This window comes from Solanum lycopersicum, chromosome 5 (assembly GCF_036512215.1).
Source record: "Solanum lycopersicum chromosome 5, SLM_r2.1".
Lineage (NCBI taxonomy): Eukaryota > Viridiplantae > Streptophyta > Magnoliopsida > Solanales > Solanaceae > Solanum > Solanum lycopersicum.
The window spans coordinates 24484090-24506366 of NC_090804.1; the positions used below are offsets into that span (position 1 = coordinate 24484090).

The 22277-nt window shown below is 33.1% G+C and overlaps 1 protein-coding gene across 1 annotated transcript; it reads right to left on the reverse strand.

The window, feature by feature from the left end:
• Positions 1–6406: 6406 nt before the first annotated feature.
• LOC101245649 (26S proteasome regulatory subunit 8 homolog A) lies at positions 6407–19085 on the reverse strand. Its single transcript, XM_004239234.4, has 9 exons — positions 18704–19085; positions 17788–17885; positions 16454–16678; positions 16267–16329; positions 16017–16180; positions 7704–7860; positions 7510–7608; positions 7131–7241; positions 6407–6907 (listed from the first exon to the last, which is right to left on the reverse strand). Exons 1-9 carry the CDS (start codon positions 18897–18899, stop codon positions 6767–6769), a joined length of 1254 nt encoding a protein of 417 aa, XP_004239282.1. The 5' UTR covers positions 18900–19085; the 3' UTR covers positions 6407–6766.
• Between the last annotated feature and the right edge of the window lie 3192 nt (positions 19086–22277).

Here is a 22277-nt window from a genome sequence, read left to right on the forward strand (position 1 = left end):
AGTAATTTTAGTGTATTTTTATCTATGTTTTGCAGGAAATTTATCCAAATCGGAAATGCAGAAATCAATGCAGAAGTGACCCACGAAACCATCAATGGCCCATAGTTCCATCGACGGACCGTAGGTGGTGGTCGTCGACTGGAGGTTCAAGAATCTGGAAGCAACTCGGGGAATTTTGACCAAGCGTGGGGCTACAAAAGGATCGATGGTCCGTCGACTAATCAACGGACCGTCTTGGCAAATCGTTGATGAGATCAGAGACTGCTCGTATGGAACAACGGAGGCATCGATCGACCGTAAGTGAATCAACGGACCGTGTTGTTGGTCCGTAGATTGGATAATATAAGATGTAAAAGTAAAGGCTAAAGAAGATGCTAAGTATGGATCGATGGAGGCAGTCGACGGACCGTTAGTGAGGTGATTGATTGAAGTCACGTTTTGAACAAAACTTTCCTTATTTTGAAATCTTTTTAATTTAGGACTCTTTTATTATAAATAGGGTGAAAAACCTCGTTTTGGAGGTTGGATCTTTTATTATTTTTCATACTTTTGTTCTTGGAGAATTTACTTTGCAACTTGGGCAATTAATTCAAGTTTCCGGAATCGATTCTCAAGTGAATTTTGTTGTTTCAAGTATAATTTCTGGATTTTCTTCAAACTTGTCAAAGTAAGTTCATGATTTATTATTAAAAAAATATGAATTGTGTTATTCTAAGCATGGGTAACTAAATCCACAACTAGGGTTGTGGGAACCATGGGTGATTAACAAAATAAGCCTAGCTAATTAACAATTCTCAACCAGGTTATTGCATGCATCAATAATTCTTCGTCTAGAAGTTTTTTAACGAGTGCACGTGTTAGAACTCGCCTTATTGCTATTTATCGGACCAAGGGGATAGTTAATAGGAAAAGAATTATTGACATAGATTTAGTGGATACTATCTAATACGCTAGTTTCGGTTGGTGCGAAGTGATAACTAAGCCAAACATCGAATATGATGCTTAATATGAAGTAAAAGGTAAGGGTTAGTAATTTAAACACACGTAGCCGGACCAAGGTACGGAATGAAATTATCTAAATGCCGGACCAAGGATTTAGAGAACATAACTTATCGCTTTGCATGCAAAACCTTAGGAAAGAATTGTTATAAGCTAGGGTTATGGCGTTATGAACCTATAGGGAACACTTACACCCTAGTTTCTCTCATAACTTGATAAACATTAACAATTTACTCTTGCTACTTGTTTCATACCATTACACCATTATTGTTTCACAAACCATCCCCCCCCCCCTCCCTCCTTTTAATTATTAGTTTTCGGAAAGCGCTTGACTAAATAAAGGTAATCGTACATTAAAGTTAAGTCTAAATCATTTTCCTCGTGGGATCGATCCCAACATAATAGTTGGGTTATTTACTTGATACGAATGCTTATACTTCTTTAGGGAAGTATAATTTGAGCGTATCAAAATTCAAAAAAGAAAATCAAATCCTCTCAAATATTCTCTCTAGAATTTGAAGAAGATGAAGGAGGAGAAGGATTCATATAAGGTTTCAATCTAAGGAAGAAATTCCACCATTGAAGGCTAGCATTTGGAGTCAAGGTATGATAGTTTGCATCCATGGAGTTCCCAAATTCCTCTATTTTCAAAGCCCTTATTAGCTAGGGTTTTCTTAAATCAGGATGGATTCTTATCATTGTTGATTTAAATGCTTAAATTATGTTCTTTCATCCATGAATTGATAAGTTGCAATGCTTTTATAATTAAGTCCCCTATGAACCCATGTGATCCCTATGATTTCAAGTTATGAACCCTAAGAGTGAGGAATTTTGATCTTCAATAAAGAGTTTAATGAAATTAAGCATGTATTACTAGGTTTACATGAATTTGTGAAGAAATACATATCTAACCCATATTTTATAAGAGTTGATTATTGAGATTGGATTTTTTAACATCAAGGAGATAAATTATGGACTTATGCATTTTTTTATGAAATCTATGCAATTGTTTTGAAGGTGCTTGAGAGTAAAGTACCAATTATGATAATGTTGTGTTGTGAGAGGATATTCTCACTTAAACACATAACTAGCATGATGTGAAAGGTTTTCTCGGATCGAAAAGATTCTTAGGTTTTGAAGGCTTTCTCACCTAATTGATTTAAAGACAATGAGTTATCTTAATGAAACTAGCTTGAATTGGTAGTCCAAGGGCACTTTTTTTTAGTAAAGAAGTCAAGTAAGAAATGAATATTTCATGGGAATTTATGATTACCACCGAGTTGATATTGAATATGAGATGAAAGCACTAACGTTAGTAGAGTCTGGGTTTCCAAAGTGATCTCATGAGATAGAAGTCCTCACATAGTAGAGTCCAAGTTTCTAGTAACAATCTCCTTATCCCATAATTATGTATCCACATAGGTTAATTAGTTAGTGGTTACACTTAAGCTAGAAGTTCAAGGTTCTACCTTAGGCAAGTAAAACACCTCTTTTCGGTGTAAGGTAGACATCGGATTCCATGTTATAGCTCACATAGTCTCGATGTTGGTTAGGGATATTACCACAATAACATTAATAATGAACTAAGACATGTTTAAAGAAGTATATCTCAATTTTCAAAGATTTTAAAAAAGAAGATAGTTTGCATTGACTGTGATTTGTGACTTACGTTTTATAACTCTTTCATATGATGTTTTAGTTGGTCAATTGCATGTCATGAAGTGAAATGCACCTTTTTAGCATGTATAAATGTTTTATGCATGACTATCACACTTGGTACATTGTCTTGTACTAACGCATACTCTAACCTACATTTTTTCCCAAATATAAGGTCCGACAAACAGGTTTCCGAGTCTCGTGGCTAGTTGTTGAGTTTGTAATTTGCCGAGCTTTGGTGAGTCCTCATGCTTCGAGGACGGAGCTATTGTTTTAGCTTATTTCTTGTATTTCCCTTTTTGGAAATGATGTATGGGCTAGGCCCAATTTCATTATATTGTATAAGATGGCTATGTTGAGACAAGAGTCTAGATTTTCACTTTTTGTTTTATAAAATGTTTTCGACTTGGACTATTGTTTTACTCTTATTGTTCTATTTCTTATGTTATGGGAGCTAAGTGGCTTGTATTGAGTCCTTTGGGATTTTGTACGTCATGATACTTCTAGAGGGTACCCCTGGGTCATGACACAGCTACACATCAGTTATTCCTTGATGTCATGCATAAAATCTGTCCTTCCAAAAACACGTGTTATTTTCACAAAATTATGAATTTTGAAAAGTCAAGATTCATTCAAACTCGACAAATTCATTACCGTGGATAATTGTCATAAGGACAATTTAGATAGTAGCTATTTGATATACAAACAAAAATTAGTCAAATATTTGTATATCAATTTCATACAAATAAGATACTGAACAAACCGATAAACATTTATGTTATTACAAATCAGAACAAAAATGTATTATAAGAAATCGAAATTTTTGGACAACTACATAGTGTCGCATCACTTCCACAAGTGTGCTCTTATTTTTTCAAGTTTGTTTCACAGTAATCAACATACATGTAGTGTCGTTGATTACTTTAGAGTCTTCATCATACAATCCATCTACATCGTCACATTATTCATGTCAATAAAACAGATTGATTTATTCGAGTATAAATCAATATTTGTTAGTTCTTTTTCAGCTAAACATTCTCTTCGCTCCACACCATTTGGAATTTTCTGTAGTCATATACTTTAATACTATGCACCGTATATATTTGGTAAAGAAATCAACATTAACTTTTTTTCTAATTCAAGAGCACTCGTACACCTACATCATTATGCATACAAATCGGTGGAAATTATTCGCTAGCAATTTACTTGATCTCAAGTTTGTCATTAGATGTGTCTACTCTTAATATCACATTAATTAAATCATTATATAGACTTGTAGAATCATATATAGTCCTCTTCATCTGAAAATTAACATATTTTTATGTTTCATCATAAATATATTACGTCAGAATCACGGGATATCAAAGTAGTAGTAACTTCTATATACTTTTTATACCAGGTTCATCCAAATCCGAAAACATTTTATAAAATATCATATCATAATTATGTAAATATTATTAATGGTATATAACAGTAAATCATTTTCATATCATTATTATACATAAATCTATACCAATTTCATGCTAAAAGTTAACACCTCTTATATAACAAGATTACCAAATTTATAATTAAACAATATACCTCACAAAAATTGTTGAAATAAAAATTGAAAAAAAAATCAGTACATTAACAAAAAAATTGACATTTCGTAGACGTATGCCCGTTTTTGGGTTCTATACCACTTTTTACCATTTTCTTGGTATATAAGTAGAAAATTTACATACACCAAAAAATTGGATATTCATATTGACTAAGTACTACTTATATACACAATACAAAAACACATTCAAAATAAACACTAACCTAAACAATCCCATCTATCACCGTATTTTATTAATATAGATAAGAAATCGTTCACATAATATAAAACGAAAAATGAATATGAAACAGAAAAATGTCAAAGAAAACGGTGACGACTAATGTTTTGAGCGATGATAGAGAAAATAACGGATATTGAGTGAAAAAATCAAAGCTATTTTACTAGACAATTAATTGGTGAGAAAAAATATCAATAAATGTTTTGAGCTAAACAAGGAAAACCAATATATTTTTGTTATGGCTCTCCTGATTTTATGCCATATTATTAATGATCATTACTATTATTAATTTATGTTCCCCTTTTTTGAATGTTTTGAGCTAAACAAGGAAAACCAATATATTTTTGTTATGGCTCTCCTGATTTTATGCCATATTATTAATGATCATTACTATTATTAATTTATGTTCCCCTTTTTTGAAGCTTTTTTCATTTAACAAATATTAGATAAAGATCCGGTCAATATAATTATTAGGTCAAATAAATTCATGTCATGTTTACTATATAATAATTTGTGGTTGAGATTGATTTAAATTATATATTCATCTTAATAATAAAAACAACAAAATATCAATTATTTTTATTTTTTAATACTATAAAATACAAAAAATTAAGTGTACCCTAGTTAATATTTTCAAGTAAAATTTTTAAGATTGACGAATATATACAAACTTTCTGACTTTTTACCCGACAAACTTGTTCAGGAGTAATTTCACACATGTTTTCTCCAAATTCTGAAGTAATCTCCAAGAATATATCAAACTTTAAAACATAATTGAGTTCTGAATAATAATTCAACTAAAGAACATGATAATACATTTTTTTAAAAAATATTGAATTGGAGGTTTCAAATAATTATAAAAATATATTTATTCAGATTTTCCTAAAATGTCGAATTCTTTAAAATTAGTATAATATAAAAAATCTAATACAAGTAAAGGTTTGGCAGGTAAAAAAGTCGGGAAGTCGACATATTTCCGTTATTCTTTTTTTCTTGAATCAAATTAAAGATTCATTAGATAATACTGTAAATTTTATTCATCAATTAATATTTTTTTTATTGAAAAAGTTATATTTTATATCATGTACAACTTTTGTAAGATACTAAATGCTTTCATTAGACAATAATTATATGATATACTTATAAAGAAATGTTTCTCCCCATATTTAAACTTTGAATATATTTTGAAAATATTCCAATGATATCTTGTCATATTAATCTAAAAAAATAAGTTTATATGACAATCTGTTTTGATCACTTAAAAGCACGTGTCTATGTTCTCTCAATTATAATTATTTTCTAAAATGCTTTAAATAAGTAATATGTATTCTATTTTACAAAATTGTCTATTATATGATACGATATACACGTTCTACACATATGCCATAAAACTAGCTAGCAAAAAAGATATAAACAAAATTATGATACATTTTGATTTCATATATCATAATATAAATAAATACTAGTCACGTTTCCAATGCACGTACTGAAATATATAACTAATATATTTTAATACAAATTTATTATAAGTATTATACGTGAATTTCAAACATTTTGATTATGTTAAAATTAGTTTACATTGTTTGAAGTGTATTATATTTGTTCTGGCACAATAATTATTAAATTCATACTAATGTATAAAATTATATTGTTGTATTACAACTCATTTATTTATATTTATATTTAATATACAAGTATAGTTTTAATATAATCTTAAAACATTTTTGAAATTTCACCTTTTCTTCTACAATGGATTATCACTACCAGATCATCACCGTAATAACAATAGCTTTAACCAACCCAAATGATACATACAGAAAGTGAAAAGGGGAAGCTATTGGAAGGTAAAATATGCTATAGACAGTAATTTAAGAAAAAAAAAAAAAAAGAAGGTACCTGCAAAAATGGTAATAATAAATGTAAAAGAATTCATATGTAAAATTCCAAACTTCTATAGCCACATAAATGTTAAATTTCAGGACTTGCACAGCCACCATAGAGACCACGAGTTCCACAAGTCTTTTATCTCTTTATTGCTGTCAATAAAAGCAAATATAAGTTAGAAGCCGAGAGTCGAATACTAAAGCTGCGCGGAAAAACACTGGACATTTTTGAATTACAGCTGCGAATGCCCAATACGGCCAAAGAAGATTAAACAGCTTACAGAGAAACATGAAAATATTAAGGGCAAGTCGGAAGCTCCTGGGGTCAAATAAAAGTTCCAAGAACAACAGTAAATATAGACAATCAACTCAGATGTGTATGTGTTTCAGGTCCTTCATATCGACCATCATCTACTTCCACAGCTTTCGCAGTGACATGTTCTTCTCGGTCTCTTTCTTCATTACTTTAGCAACAGCCATCTCAAAATCTTCTTGCGTCACATGCACCCTCCTCTCTCTTAGAGCAAACATCCCTGCTTCCGTACATACGGCCTGCAAATAGTAGATAGAAAGAACAGATCAAGAACAAGCAAAAATATAACATAGCAAGAAATATGCCATTTTGATTCACATCAGCTCCATGTGGAAGATCAAGGCACAGGTGAGATTAGTTGATCATATCAGAAGTTTTAACTGATAAGCTAAATAGGCCACTCAAGATGCACATGAATTTCATTTGCTATAGTATAGCAGAAAGTGCGTGCTATAACCATACCTTAAGTTCAGCCCCAGAAGCACCACTCATCTTCTCAGCAATCTTCTTCAAATCAATCCCCCGCATCAAGTTCATCTTCCTCGAATGAATCTTCAAAATGTCCTGACGAGACTGCACAGTGATCAAAATATAAGTTGATTGAGAATAATCATCAGCATATTCTAAAATAATAACTAAAGGATGAAGCAAGAGGTTCAGTCGCTCCAATGAGGAAGCAGAGAAGGATGACGACTACAGGTTGCTTCTAGTCAAACATGACGGCTACAACTCAGCATATAAATCAACAAGCACAAGCAATCAAAATGAGCAACCCAAGAGTGCATGAAGTAAAAGAATTGACCAGCTTAATTACATATTAAAAACTAAATGAAGCACAGACCTCTTCATTGGGATTTGGAAATTCAATCTTCCTGTCTATCCTTCCTGGTCTAAGGAGTGCTTGATCTAGAATATCTATACGGTTTGTAGCCATCAGAACCTGAAGCAAAAGTAAATCTTGTCTCAGCTCCAACCAGTCACATCAAAAAAGTTATACCCAAGCAATATACAATTGAAACAGCATGCTGAGCTTGCCTTGATTTTGTTTGATGCCTCAAATCCATCAAGCTGATTGAGAAGTTCAAGCATTGTCCTCTGCACTTCACTGTCACCATTGCCACTCCCTGATTCCATCCTAGCAGATCCAATGCTGTCTATCTCATCCATAAAAATGATAGAAGGAGCATGTTCCCTGAAATTAAAACAATGCCAGGGCATTAGCGCCAAAGAAAAAATTAAACAGGTTGATCCATAGACCATATAACAAAAGGGGAAACAACTGACAAGATTTCCCCTCACACACAGCCTTAAATTAGGTTAAGGTTGGATTGTATCCCATCTATTACATTGTTTGGTTACTTTGTATAACTTAATCCATGGATTAGTTAACACCATATATTATCTTATTTTAAGACTAGGAATTGGAGGGATAACTAATTCAAGTTTTAACAATCCTGGGATTTATTCAATTTCCTAAATTTCTGTTGTAATTTGATTTCCTTTTTACTTATATTGGAATGGTTATAAATGTTCTTTTTAATTATCCAAATCCGTTTAGTGCAATTTGATGATTTCACTGACATTTTCTTTCTCCATTTTTTTCAATTCAATGTAGTTCGTCGATTAGCCACTTGAACTATTTATTTTTTTAATAAGCTTTAGTTATTGAACAACTTAAGTAGACTTAAATCTATGTTAAGTTTAAGATATATTTGACCAAAAAAATGAGAAATTATATATATATATATATATATATATATATATATATATATATTTGCATTTTAAATGAAATAGAAAATCCTACAAAAAATAATAAAATTGTACAGCGGTTATCTACCTTGATTCAATTACATGAAAAATAAACAATCTCATAATAAGACAATGATATAATAGAAAATAATTGTTTTGTAGAGTTCTAAATCAAACACAAGATTAACTGGGAAACAATGAACCGAACACTTGATAAAAAAACAATCCTGCATTACTAATCTCTGCGTTATCTATGTTAGTACCAATCGACTCCTTAATTCATTAAGGGTATTTTTGTAATAACTATCATTAGTCTTTCGTCCTAGGCCCCATTTGTTTTCATTAAAGATCAAGATGTCTAAGACCTCATTTGTCTGCACCTAATGGAGGTTAGAATCTTAATCATTCGATTCAGTCCCTTAAGTGAGTTTGGTTTTTAGGACTGAATGATTCAGATTCAGCCAGTTAAGTCTATTTGTTTCTTTTTTCAAAATGCCTCTTAATGGACCTAAAAAGGTCTAAACGGATCAAATTTGCCTTAACACCATTCAGACTTATTTAATAATAAATTATAAAATAATATTGTATCGCCTCTCTCGGCCTTTGCGTGAATTTTGCTCCCACAACTATAAACTCTCCGTTTGTTTCTCAATCAAACACTAATTTTTTTAGCTTGAACTGGTATGTTTTCATAATCTTTACAAGTATTTTTTTATACTAATAATTTTCTTAGGGTGTATTGATGTTTGTCAAGAACACCTGTTGCAATAATATTATTAGTGTATTGATGTTCATCAAGGTTTTTGAGTGAAAAAAATATTATTCAGAATTAAAAATAATAAATATATATACATATTTGAGGTCTCTTGTAAGAATTTTGTCTTAAGCCAATAAATTTATTGAGACTCTTTGATCATCAAATTCGTTTGTGAGATAACACTAATGTATTATTGTTGTTGGACTAGTTGGTGACACAAATAATATAGCTCTTAATATTTTCCATCCCAATCTTCAATTTCAGCTGGAAATTAGTAGTTAAGTTTTACATTAACAAAATATTAGAGAAACCTTCAATCTAGACAAAATAAATTATTATTTGTTAAAATTTAAAATATTTGAAGATTAAATAAATATTTAAGTTTGATAAAAACAAAATAGAACTACCTAGACAACATATATAATTTATATTAATAAAAATCAACATAAATAAATATTAAATAAAGAAGTGAAACATATTTATGCTCTACCATGTGCCTGATCATGTACTCTTTCTCTAAAATAAGTAATAAACTGGATACACTCAAATGATTCTAAGCAAATATATGAAGACATCACCACCCACTTACAATGACACGTATTTATGGAGTTGCTTTGCATTTTAATTCAACAAGATTTTTATAGAAAATTTTACTATTTCTTAGTAAGCAAGCAATTATGACCAAGAAATAGAGGCACTTCCCCCATGCACTTGTAAATTTACTCAACTTTAAAAAATGCTCTCAGGCACTTCCCTGAAATCCCTTCTGGACTTTGGGAATCTCATTCCGGTGGAACTGCTCCACCGGTTTTCTCCATTTCTTTTATGTTTTTTAGACATCCTTGACCCTCACGGACAGGATGGACAATAGAATTTATTTCTGATCAAGGGGGAAGTCATACGACAGCACCGAGTCGAGATCAAAAGTAGAAACATGGTATGACTGGGTAGATAGTCGGAGATACCAAATGAGGAGAATGATTCTGAGCAAGGGGGCTCTCATATGGATCTGTAGAAGACTTAGCGAAGCATTCAGAATCAAAGGAAACACATAAAACCTGGGAATGTAGAGACTGTCACTAATATTTTTCCGTCTTTGAAGTCCAATATGTACGACAGATTTGTATCGTTAATAACTGGTAAAGGAAGGGAGAGGGGAGTTATTATACTACCAGAAAATGCATTCAATGAGGGGTGAAAGCTTTTAGCAGACAAAATAAATTCTTTCATTAATAAAGACCCAACCACCACAAAGATGTTTAAAAAGTACACAAGGAGGTCGTTCATGCTACAAACAGAAAAAAAGGCAGTTAGAAGAAAATTGTCAAAAAAACAAATGGACACAAAAAGAAACAAAGGCCTACACAGAGATGATTGAATTTGCCAGAGAGGAAGTGATAAAGGCCAGAGCTCAACTGGCTGATGTAGATTTGCTAAGCAGATGCTTAGTGGGCCATTTTTCTAGTAAGGGAGATGCTCCAACCAGATCTGATGTAAGAGATGGGCGCACCAAACCTGCAAATGAGCTCAGGGAATCCTAATCTATGACATGAACAGAGTAACTTTCTTTTTTAAGTTCCAATCAAGGAAGGAAGTTGAACATGTTCTGATAGGCGAATGGAGAAGACAAGGAGATCATCTAAACTAGCAATGGTGGTCCCCAACAGCAGGGTCCTTTCCAAAGGGCCACAAGTTTGATTGGTTCTGTATTAGAGTTCTAGGACTGCCCCTCCATATGTGGTCTAGCTCGATAATGAAGAAGATAGGAGAGAGATGTGGCAAGTGGATCGAGATGGAAGAGAAAACTGAACTGAAAAACCATCTCCGATGGGTGCAGAGAATGTCAGAGGGCGACGTCTAAGATTCCCCCTTTGGTGGACATAGCTAATGGAGATCTGATTCTCTCTACCAATTTGGGTCGAAACTCCAGCTTCCTACCGAAAAATTGAAGAGAGAAACAGGAGAGGAAGGTCAGAATATTTCTCGGGGAAAAAGACATGTGGTAAGCCCTAGTCAGAGATTTGCTCGACAAGACGTGAATAAAGAAAAATGGCAGAAGGGTCCTGCAGAGGAGAAAGGTCTTTTAGGTGAAAGTACTCACATGAGGGGTTAGCATGCGGCCCCCACTACCAAGCTTTTAACAAAAACGATCTCAAATGGGGAAAGTCTTTTGGGCCAGAACAAAGGCCTATAAAGAGTCCTGAGCCTTTCATTAAAGGTATCAACAATTGGCCTCTTTCTTATAAAGCCCAAATAATTTCTTAACTCGAAGAGACTATCTACAAGCAGGAATACAAATTCAAGAACATGCAGAGCAATTGAGCACACCTGAAAGGGAGGGAGAGTTGACGAAATAAGCATTGAGGAACAAGAAAGTTCAATTAACTTTCCTGGGTGATCTAAAACCAAATTAACTTAGAAAAGAAATTGTAACAGACTGTCTGGAGCTATGGCAGACTTCTCACGTTGCATTAATGAGCTAGAACTAACAGACCCCTCTTTATTCGTGGGGTTGTACACTTGGAGAGGTGCAAAAGTTTCACAAATACGTTCAGGATAAACATACTCATTTTCCTCGGATGAGATGTTCACATAGATTAGGCAAAACACTTTGCCTAGTCTAGGATCTGATAATCCCATACAGCTGACATGTGGAGATGAAACCTTCAAAAGGACATTTTAAATTCGAAAACTGGTGGTTAAATGTGGAAGGGTTCAAAGAAAAGGTGCAAGGATGGTGGAGGTCGTTTGAGGTGACTGGAACATCAGATTATATTCTAGCCAAAAAGTTGAGCTTGTTGAATATCAAACTCAAAGAATGGAACAAAGAAAATAAAGGGAACTGGAGGGCAACGAAGAATCATTGATTAATTAGATCATATTGGAGGTTCAGAAGCAATTCAGGAGAATAGACTTCTAACCGATTATGAACAGCATTTGAAGGTCCATTTGGCTATGGAATATGAGGAAGTGGCTAGAAATGAGGAAGTCCTCTGGAAACAAAAAGATCCAGGGTCCAATAGATCAAAAGTGGTGACAAAAATACTAATTTTTTTCATAAAATGGCCATAGCTCACAAAAGACTCAACAATATTGACCCTAATGATAAATGGAGACCATCCTAATGATCCAGTAGCTATCAAGGATGCAGTAGTTGCTTTCTACCAAAACCTGTACAGGGAAGATGAATGCTGGAGACCAATACTAGGCATTCTGGATGCACAAGAAATAACAACAGAGGAGCAAGAGGGACTAGAAAGGGCTTTTGAAGAGGAGGGGGAGGTGCTGGAAGGGATTAGGATGTGTGCAGCAGATAAGGATCTTGGGCCAGATGGGTACACTATGGCTTTCTTCCAAGCCTTCTGGGACACAATTAAAGGAGATCTGATCCAAACATTTCACAGGTCCCATTCTCATCAAAGATTTGAAAAAAACTTCAATGCCGCCTTTGTGGCTTTGATTCGAAAAAAGGTAAGGGGAAATGATTCAAGAGACTTCATACGTATCAGCCTTTTATCAAGACTACAAAATAATAGCAAAAGTATTGTATGAGAGATTAAAGAAAGTGATAAGCAAGTTGATCAATAATCATCAGATGGTTTTTGTCAAAGGGAGACAGATAATGGATATTGCACTTATTGCAAGTTAACTAATTGATACTAGAACAAGAGATGCTATACGGGGGTGATGTGTATTGTATGAGAGATTAAAGAAAGTGATAAGCAAGTTGATCAATAAATCATCAGATGGTTTTTGCAAAGGGAGACAGATAATGGATATTGCACTTATTGCAAGTTAACTAATTGATGCTAGAACAAGAGATGCTATACCGGGGTGATGCGTAGGCTGGACAGAGGGAAGGCTTATGACCACCTCAATTGGCACTTTCTAGTAAACACTCTTAGATAGATGGGGTTTGGGGTCAGATGGCTCAAATGGGTTGAATTCCATATTAAAACCACCAGGTTCTCTATTCCGATTAATGGAGAACCTACAGGGTTTTTTCCCGCTGAGAGCGATCTTAGGCAAGGGGACCCCTCACCTTTTCTGTTTACTATTGCCATGGAGGGACTGGATAGTCTGCTGAGAAAGGCTACTATCAACAACTGGATGAAAGGTTTCAGTATGAAAAATAGGCTAATGAATTTATGGAATTAACACACTTATTATATGTAGATGATACAGTGGTGTTATGTGAAGCTGTAGCGGAGCAAATATGTAACCTCAGGGTAATACTGGTGGTTTTTGAGGCATGCTCAGGGTTGAGAGTGAACTGGAGAAAGAGCTGCATTTTTCCAGTCAATAAAGTGCAGGAGATACAGATTCTAGCAGATAGTCTGAAATGCAAGATAGAGAAACTCCCCACAATCTATTTAGGTAAGCCATAGGGTGCCAAATACAAAGCACTCCGCATTTGGGATGGGATAATTGAAAAGACTGAGAAAAAGCTGGCTTTGTGGAAATCACAGTACTTGTCATTGGGAGGGAGAGTTACATCAATTAACTCGGTATTGGACTGCCTACCAACATATATAATGTCTCTCTTCCCCATACCTGGAAAGTGGTTAAGATTCTGGACAAGCTAAGAAGGGACTTTTTGTGGCAAGGGAACAAAACTGAGAAGAGCTTCAACTTGGTGAAGTGGGTTATAGTCCAACATAGCAGGAGTGTGGTGGTTTGGGAATGAGAAACCAAGAGCTTCAAAATAAAAGTCTGATCATTAAGTGGCTCTGGAGTATAACCAAGAAGATCACACTTCATGGAAGGAAGTAATTTTTCATAAATATGGACAGAAGGAACAAAGATGCACAAATGAAGCAATTACCACATATCGAGTTGGGGTTTGGAGATCCATTAGCAATCTATGGTTGATACTGAATGCCAACACAAAGGTCAAAGTTGGAGGGTGGGACAAAATCTCCTTCTGGAAAGAGAACTGGAATGATCATGGCACTGTACTTCAATGTTAGTGTATTTTGGATGATAGTGTATTATCATGTCATACTTATGCTAATCAACTTACTTGTAATGTTAGTCCACTATTTGAGGAGTGATTAATGAGCCTCAAGTTAGTGATGGCATTCATCAACTTGGTCATGAACTCATGATGATGAGATCACTGCTAGTTTAGTGTGTACTGGTATTAAAAATGATGGTGAAGTAGCTCTACTTGAAGGGTAAAACTTGTATGATAACCCACTACGGGATGTTGAGAAAGAAGGTGATACTTGTTTTAAAGTTGTTACTTCTTTGAGTGTCCCAATTCTTGATGGTGCTTAATGGTGTTCGTGACTCTAATAGTATGATAGCTCTACTTGAAGGGTAAAACTTGTATGATAACCCACTACGGGATGTTGAGAAAGAAGGTGATACTTGTTTTAAAGTTGTTACTTCTTCTTTGAGTGTCCCAATTCTTGATGGTGCTTAATGGTGTTCGTGACTCTAATAGTATGATAGCTCTACTTGAAGGGTAAAACTTGTATGATAACCCACTACGGGATGTTGAGAAAGAAGGTGATACTTGTTTTAAAGTTGTTACTTCTTCTTTGAGTGTCCCAATTCTTGATGGTGCTTAATGGTGTTCGTGACTCTAATAGTGAGCTTACATATGACGACACTTCGAATGAAGTTATTTGCGTGACACCTTTCTATATTATCTAGTTGCATATGATGATGCTAGTACTTGTACTAAGGTCAAATCTTAAGTGGGAAGGGAACTGGCGTATTTGGTTGTTCTCTTGACCAAGATGGGTAGATAATCTTTCCTTCCGACCTCGGTAACCCTTTGAATATGTACGCGTCGTCACAGTACAATCTTGGACTAGCCAAGTTCTAAGTGCTTCATGTGGAAGCTTGTCCTTCATGAGAATAGTTGATGCTTGACTATATCACAAGTTTGTGCATCCTTCGCATGTTGGTAGATTTGTTAACCTCTTGTGCTAACCCTCATAATACTGTGAGGTCCTTGCTGTTGCTCGTCTTCCCAATGATTTTGTGAGATTTGGACAAAACATTTTCAAGAAAAAGAGAATGATGCAATCCAAGTCCAATCAAAATCTTGGAATAAAGAGTTGAAGCTCACGACCATATTAAAGTAGAAGTACAAGGCTCCACAGAAAAGACTACACGGAGTAGGGATAAAGAGGCTATCAATGCAAATGGCCCATCAAATGCAAGCCTCTTGAATAAGAAGACTTAAAAAGATCATTAGTTCATTCAGGATATTTTTGTAATAACAATCATTAGTCTTTAGTCTTAGCCTAGTCAGGGTATAAATACTACATTAAGTCATTTTATAAGGTATATTATGTTGGATGATATGAATATTCACTTGTATAGTGATTCTCTTGAGAGAGTTAGGGCATAAGGCCATTGTTGCTTGATGTTACTTGATAGATTGCTTGCAAGAGGAAATCATTCATCTCGAGGGTTCATCCTATAGGTTAGGTGCTTGAGTTGGTTCAATTAATTGGACGTTTTAGCTTTCTATAGCTATTGTTGCCAATTAATTTTTATCTAATGTTTTGATTTTCTATCCTTTATCTATTGTTTATTTGTTGCTTCTAGTTCGTTTGTATTTCATATTTCAATATTGTATCAAGAGTCTAGATCCATTATGAACTCTCAGTTTGGTCCTACTTTTGTTCTATTTTGTTACTAAAAAAATGAAAAAGAAGAAAAAAGCCGGTCAACAGTAGCCTAAGAGCAAGTCAAAATCTCCTACAGAAAGCCAATTCAAGTGTACTAAGCCAGCACCTTGACCAAGAAATGGTTTCAGTATTTAATTTAAGATAATAGATCAGAAACATGTTACCGTTGGGTTCTCAAAATTAAGAACTAACCTGGCCATAACAAAAAGTTCTCTCACCATTCGAGAACCTTCTCCAATATATTTCTGCACTAGTTCGGAACCAGAGACCCTAATGAAGGTACAATCAGTGTGATGTGCAACTGCCCTAGCCAACAATGTTTTCCCAGTTCCTGGAGGTCCATAGAGCAGCACTCCCTGTCATTCATAAAAGAGGAATCCAATCAAGATCTTCATAGATGCTGATAATAAACTGAAGACGGACTTCGCAAAGCTGAATATACCTTTGGCTGAGCTATTCCAAGAGACTCAAATAACTCAGGATGCTTTATAGGAAGCTCAATAACCTAATGTGTAATAGATTCAAAGTTAAACAAATTATACAATTACTATATAAGAAATTAAGAGATTGAGTTAACAAGACAGATCAAGAAAACACGAAAAAAAAAAACAAATAGAGAAGATATGTACCTCTTTAATCTCCTTGATCTGCTGGTCAAGACCACCAATCATGTCATAAGTGGAATCTGGCACTTTCTCAACTTTCATGAGGTTGACCAATGGATCAACTTTGCTGGGCAAAATTAGATGAAGAACATAGCTATCATTGCGCAGGGCAACTCTAGTTGATGGAGTGATCTTTGTAATGTCAATGTTTTTGCCAATATCAACAACATATTTGCCTTCAGGATGAACCTAGAATATAACACAAAGATAAGTATTAAAAAAAAGGATGAGAAGAAAGGAATATCAAATAAAAAGTAGAAATATTTTATGTGAATACCATGGTTCAAATATCTGTACTAGAGAATCTTGCAAATCTAGAAAAAGCATAAATTAATTCATTGTATCACTTGTTGCTGAAAGACTAACAGAACTATTCTCGTAGTAAGGGACAAGTTGGAAACCATGACATGCTAAATGAGGGTAAAATGAAATTGACATCATAAATGGCAACACATATAAAAAATGTCATTTTTTTGAGATAACATAGACCAACTTTGTCATGTAAGAGAAGGAGTCAAAACTATCAGACACCTCACAATGAAGAGTGCAAAACTAATACGACAAGACAAAATTGGTAGATGGAAGAAGTCTAATGGGTTCCATATACAAAAAAGTATTCAACTGAGAAGGTTAGCATAGTAGGCTATCAACCAAGGATACAAAGATGAAAGTACAACATTCTACCACAGCATACAACCAATTCGACACTCTATTACAGCCTGGTGACCAAATGAGACATGCTTTCTTACAAACTAAGTTGTGTGGAATCTTCACTTCCGATGCCACACCCGTGTCGATACAACATAGTTGTGGGATCCATACCGGATATGGTCAATTGATTTGGATACTGTGACCAAAATCAATCAAGAATTTTGATACAGATACATTGGTTTCTGAAATCAAAAAAAAAAAAAAGCTAGGGTGAAATCAAAATTAGGCATATGTTTTTTATCGTTAGAAGATATTTGTATTAAAAAGTCCGCAACCACATACATTTGAATTTGTATAATCACAAATTAAAACTTGCTCTAAAATTTGTACATTCCTTTCAAATAGTCCACCATTATTTAGGCATAATTTATAATTGTATTTAGGATATTTAACCATTTTAAGTCAAATCCCCGCACTCATATCAATACCTAAACCCTTACCCTGCATCTCAATATTTAGGTCATGAAGGATCTGGCCTCAAGATACGCACACATATTGAACACACGCACCCAGCAACTTAGTTACAAATGGGTAGGAAAACTTAATAAGGAATTCAATGATAACTAAGAAGATGTGGACACACTTACTTTGACTAGAACCTTTGACTTCCCCATTACTTTAACAACTTCACCAACATATGATCCAGGCTCCTGAAGCAATTGTAATTCCTCTTTTAGCATTCTCACTGCGAAATAGACATTAAGGAGAATCTTATGAGCCCATACACAATTCAAATTACAATTGAAAAATAATGCAGAAAATGCCATTGGTCATCAAGACGCAATTTTAGTACATTCCTCAGCAAGAGTAGAACAAATGTGAGAGAAACACCACGATCGATTTATTCAAGAAACACAAAAACTTTAACTAAGCCAACAAGATCCCTAAACCGATGAAAACCAGGCAAATAAGAATGAACCTGTGGTTCATAACACATGATATGTTTGGGAAGCCAAACCATTACGACCTCGACACAGTAACTATTACTCTTCCCTTTATCAACTTAAGCTTTGATGGTCAGAGTTACCTACTAGTAGGAGATATTAGGCATTCAATCGAATAGTTGAACAGTGTGCCAGCTGGGTTATTAACCTCATCAAAGTCAAAGAAACGTTGGGTCTCTATGCATTCTAACATAAGTAAGAAATTCATCTAGTTGTCAGAGGAGGAATGGACTCCTTACTCACCTCTAATGTTGGACTATCATAATGGAACAACAATTTTTATGGTGATCGATAGCACGGCATAAGTTTTGATTCTAAAAATTGAACCCATTTACCTTCAATCTATTATCAATTCAATTCCTTAAAGTTCAATATATTAGCAGCCTTCTTACACTAAGATCTCTGTATCAAAGAAGGGAACTTTACCTCAAATACTGGACCATAAACAGCATGAAAAAGTAGTACATAACCAAGAAACGGATAAAGACTAGGGTTGCACTATAAAACGTGAAAAATGTTATGTTAAGAAGTAAGGTTTTCCAGATTTAGTTAATCAGACCTTTAGAATTGAGTTCGTTCCTCTGGGCTTCAAGGCGATTAAGATTGTGAGTCTTTACGCGGACTTGGAGCTGGAGATCATGGATGTGCTGCATATAGTACTGTCTCAGCCCTTCCCCTTGCTTTGTTGGTTTGGCCGAACAGGCTTCCTCTCTCTCCATATCGCTCCTCCTCTTCTCAACATCAACTGATGCCATTTTTCCAGATAGGTTTTGAAGAAATCGCTGTGATTTGCGTCGTCCGGACTAATTGGGTTTGGCACTGAAAGAAGAATATAGCGCAGCAATTGGAATTTCCCGTATCGGTTTGGGGATTTTAAAGCTCGTTTCTTGTTGGAAGGGAAAACAATACATGGGGATAGCAATGGGGGTCCTGGATTGGTGGGTTTGATTTGATTTTTTTACAAATATATAAAATTGTCATTTGATCTTGGGGATCGAGGGTAGGGGTGAAAAAATGAATTTTTGAAGTTGAAAATATTTTTTAAAAATAAATTTAAATTATTTTTTTGGGTTTTGGGGTGGTATGGGGTGGGGGGTCGAGGGTAAGGGCGAAAAATGAAATTTTAAAATTGAAAATATTTTTTTAAAATAAACTTAATTTTTTTAGATGTAGGGGGTGGGTAGGGAGCTGGTAGGGGTGGGGTGTGTAGGGGGAGGTTTGAAGATAGATTTGGAAATGTTTTCCTCAAGTTTTGAAGGGAAGTCATTTTCCTTAAATTTGAGGAAAATTAGTTGATTTGAAAAATATTTGACCCAACCAAACATGAAATAATTGGAAAAAATATTTTCCTAAAAATGTTTTTCTTCATACCAAACACACCCCTAATTTGAGATGAACTAAACAAGTTTAACACAAAGAGAAACTAAGAGGAATAAGATTTTTACCTTAGGTTTTGACATTTTGTATAATGTGAAATTTTGAATTCAAAGTCACCGTGAAGTATGAATTGCAGAGACTAAAAGACAAATGGTGACCTACTAAGGTATTGAGATTAATATTTAATATTTATGTATGGATAAAGTAGTAAATTATTACAGTTTTATTGGGTTATCGGTCAACTCAATAATCTAATCTTAAAAATCAAAATTGAACTGACAACCGATAGTTTTTTTTTTATAAAACTGTTAACTTAATAAGGCAATAGCAATAAATCAATGACACATTTTTTTTTATCGATTTATCGATCGGTTCGATTTTCGCACACCCCTACTAAGGCGAACGAGGAGGTCCGAAGCGGGTTGAGTTCAACCCACAAATTTTTTAATCACCCCATATGTCAATTTTTTTCATTTCCAATCTAACCAAATAAATTTTTAGATTTTTTTTCTTTTTAAATTAAGTTTAATATGAAAATAGATATTCAATTTTTCCCCGCTAATTAACATCTGAATAACCAATTAACTATTTTTAGTTAATATTTCAGCTATTGTTTCATATAGCTAACTAATTTTAAATAACATTTCAACAACTAACAATTTACTGGACACGTCTCGTTCAAAAAAAATTCAAAAAATTAGAGGTGAATTTAGGATTTAAAGGTCGTGGGTATCATATCACTTTTAAATAGACATGTTCATTATATGATCAAATATTTAATCTATTTTGCCTTGTAAATAGTAACTTGGGACTATTGTTCGGTTATTCATTTTTGAGTTTATAAAGAGAAAGGAATCGAAAAGTAATATTACAAATAATTTCATTAAGGGTAAAAGAAAAAATTACAAATTAAAGTTGTTTCTAATAGTAGAAAAAAATATTCTTTTAAAATAATCTAAAAAAAAGTATATCACATAAATTAAATTGAAGAGGATAATATTTTATGTTTAAGATTAAAAAGTAAAAAAAAAAAGTCAATAAAATTGTTTCACAATATGTTTATATTTGCAGATTATACTAAAAAAGCAAAGCACGTACCATTATGTTGTGTTCATAGCCTGATGGTAAAAGTATCTGAAAATGCACCCACATTGCGGTTTTGAATCCAAGTGGTGTTTTTTTTTTTTTGCGAAGAAAAAGAAGAAGAGAATTGCAGCATAAAATATTTATAATTAGAATGTATCAATCAAGATTCAATCCCACATACTTGGGGCGAAAAACTCAGCATGCGACCAGTGGCATGGCAAGTTTAATATTTATAAGATATTTGATGAATATTTTTCTGTTATATAGAAGAGTGAAGTGTGAGGATGACTAAGGTCAAAAATATAATTTTTCGCTACTAAAAATCTATTAAGAAAATAATAAATAATTCTAAAAACATATTTCTACAAATGAATTGAATAATGATCAAGGGCAAAATGCAATTTCATGCTAACAAAAATCTACCAAGAATGATAACAAAAAAATTAAATAGTTCTAGAAACATCTTAAGTTATTGTTATTACCATTAACTTATTTGTTATTACTTCACTTTATTTTTTCTTTTGTGAGTTATTGTGATATCTAATTTATTATTACTCTATTTTACTATTATTTTAATTTAATTCTTAATATTTTTTCTATTCATTATGATTATAAAAAATGCCTACTTTGTATACAAAAATTTATCATGAATTAATTATTTCTATTTTTATTTTGGCTCTAATTAATATACTTGAAAATAAATAAGTGTGATGAAATTAATAATTAGATTGAAATTAAAGAAAAAGATGTCAAAAAGTAACTTTACAAATAACAATGAATAGGATGATATATTTGTATTAAAGACGACCAAGAATAAAAATGTAATTTCATTCTAACAAAAATCTATCAAGAATAAATAATTCTAGAGACATCGTTCTATATATGAAGTGAATAATGATCAAGGTAAAAATGTGATTTAATAAAAGTAAAAATCTAGCAAGAATGATTAAAAAAAATAAATAGTACTAGAAACATCTTTAGTTATTATTATTAGTATTACCTCATTATTATTATTTCTTCATTTTTTATGAATTATTCTGATATCTATTTATTATATGGAAGTAAATAAATAATGATCACGCTTAGATTTTAATAATTACATATCCAGTATAATATTAGGTGGAATCAATCAAAATTAAAATTAAAATTTATATGTATATTTAAGTTTTGTTTATTGAAATATTTTTTAATTTTGTAATATTAAATATACTATACAAACAATAGAAGTTATTTTCTTTTCAAAATAAAATAAAAAAATAAATTTATATAGATCGAAAAGGAGGGAGTCATATATTAAAAATGATGGTGTGTGCGCGCGCGCGCGCGTGTCTGCGCTACTACTTTTTACTACGTGACTTGCTCAGAAGTCAGATCCACAAGTTAAAAAATCTTTTCTACCTTAGATTCATGATTTTTCTATTTTAGCTAAAGAATCATACAGAATAAATTTTTTTTGAATTCAATAATTTCTTAAATTTAAAGTAAAATTTTGTTCTTATCTTCTTCTCGAATTTTCTTAATTGGTAAATGGTGATGCATTAAAAAGTGTCAAAGAAAAAATTACGATTAAAATTTATTTTGGGTTAACAAAAGCTCTTTCTCGAGGATATTCAATTTTGATTTTGATAGTTAGCTCCCCTCTTCCTTCATATTTTTTTCGGATTATATCA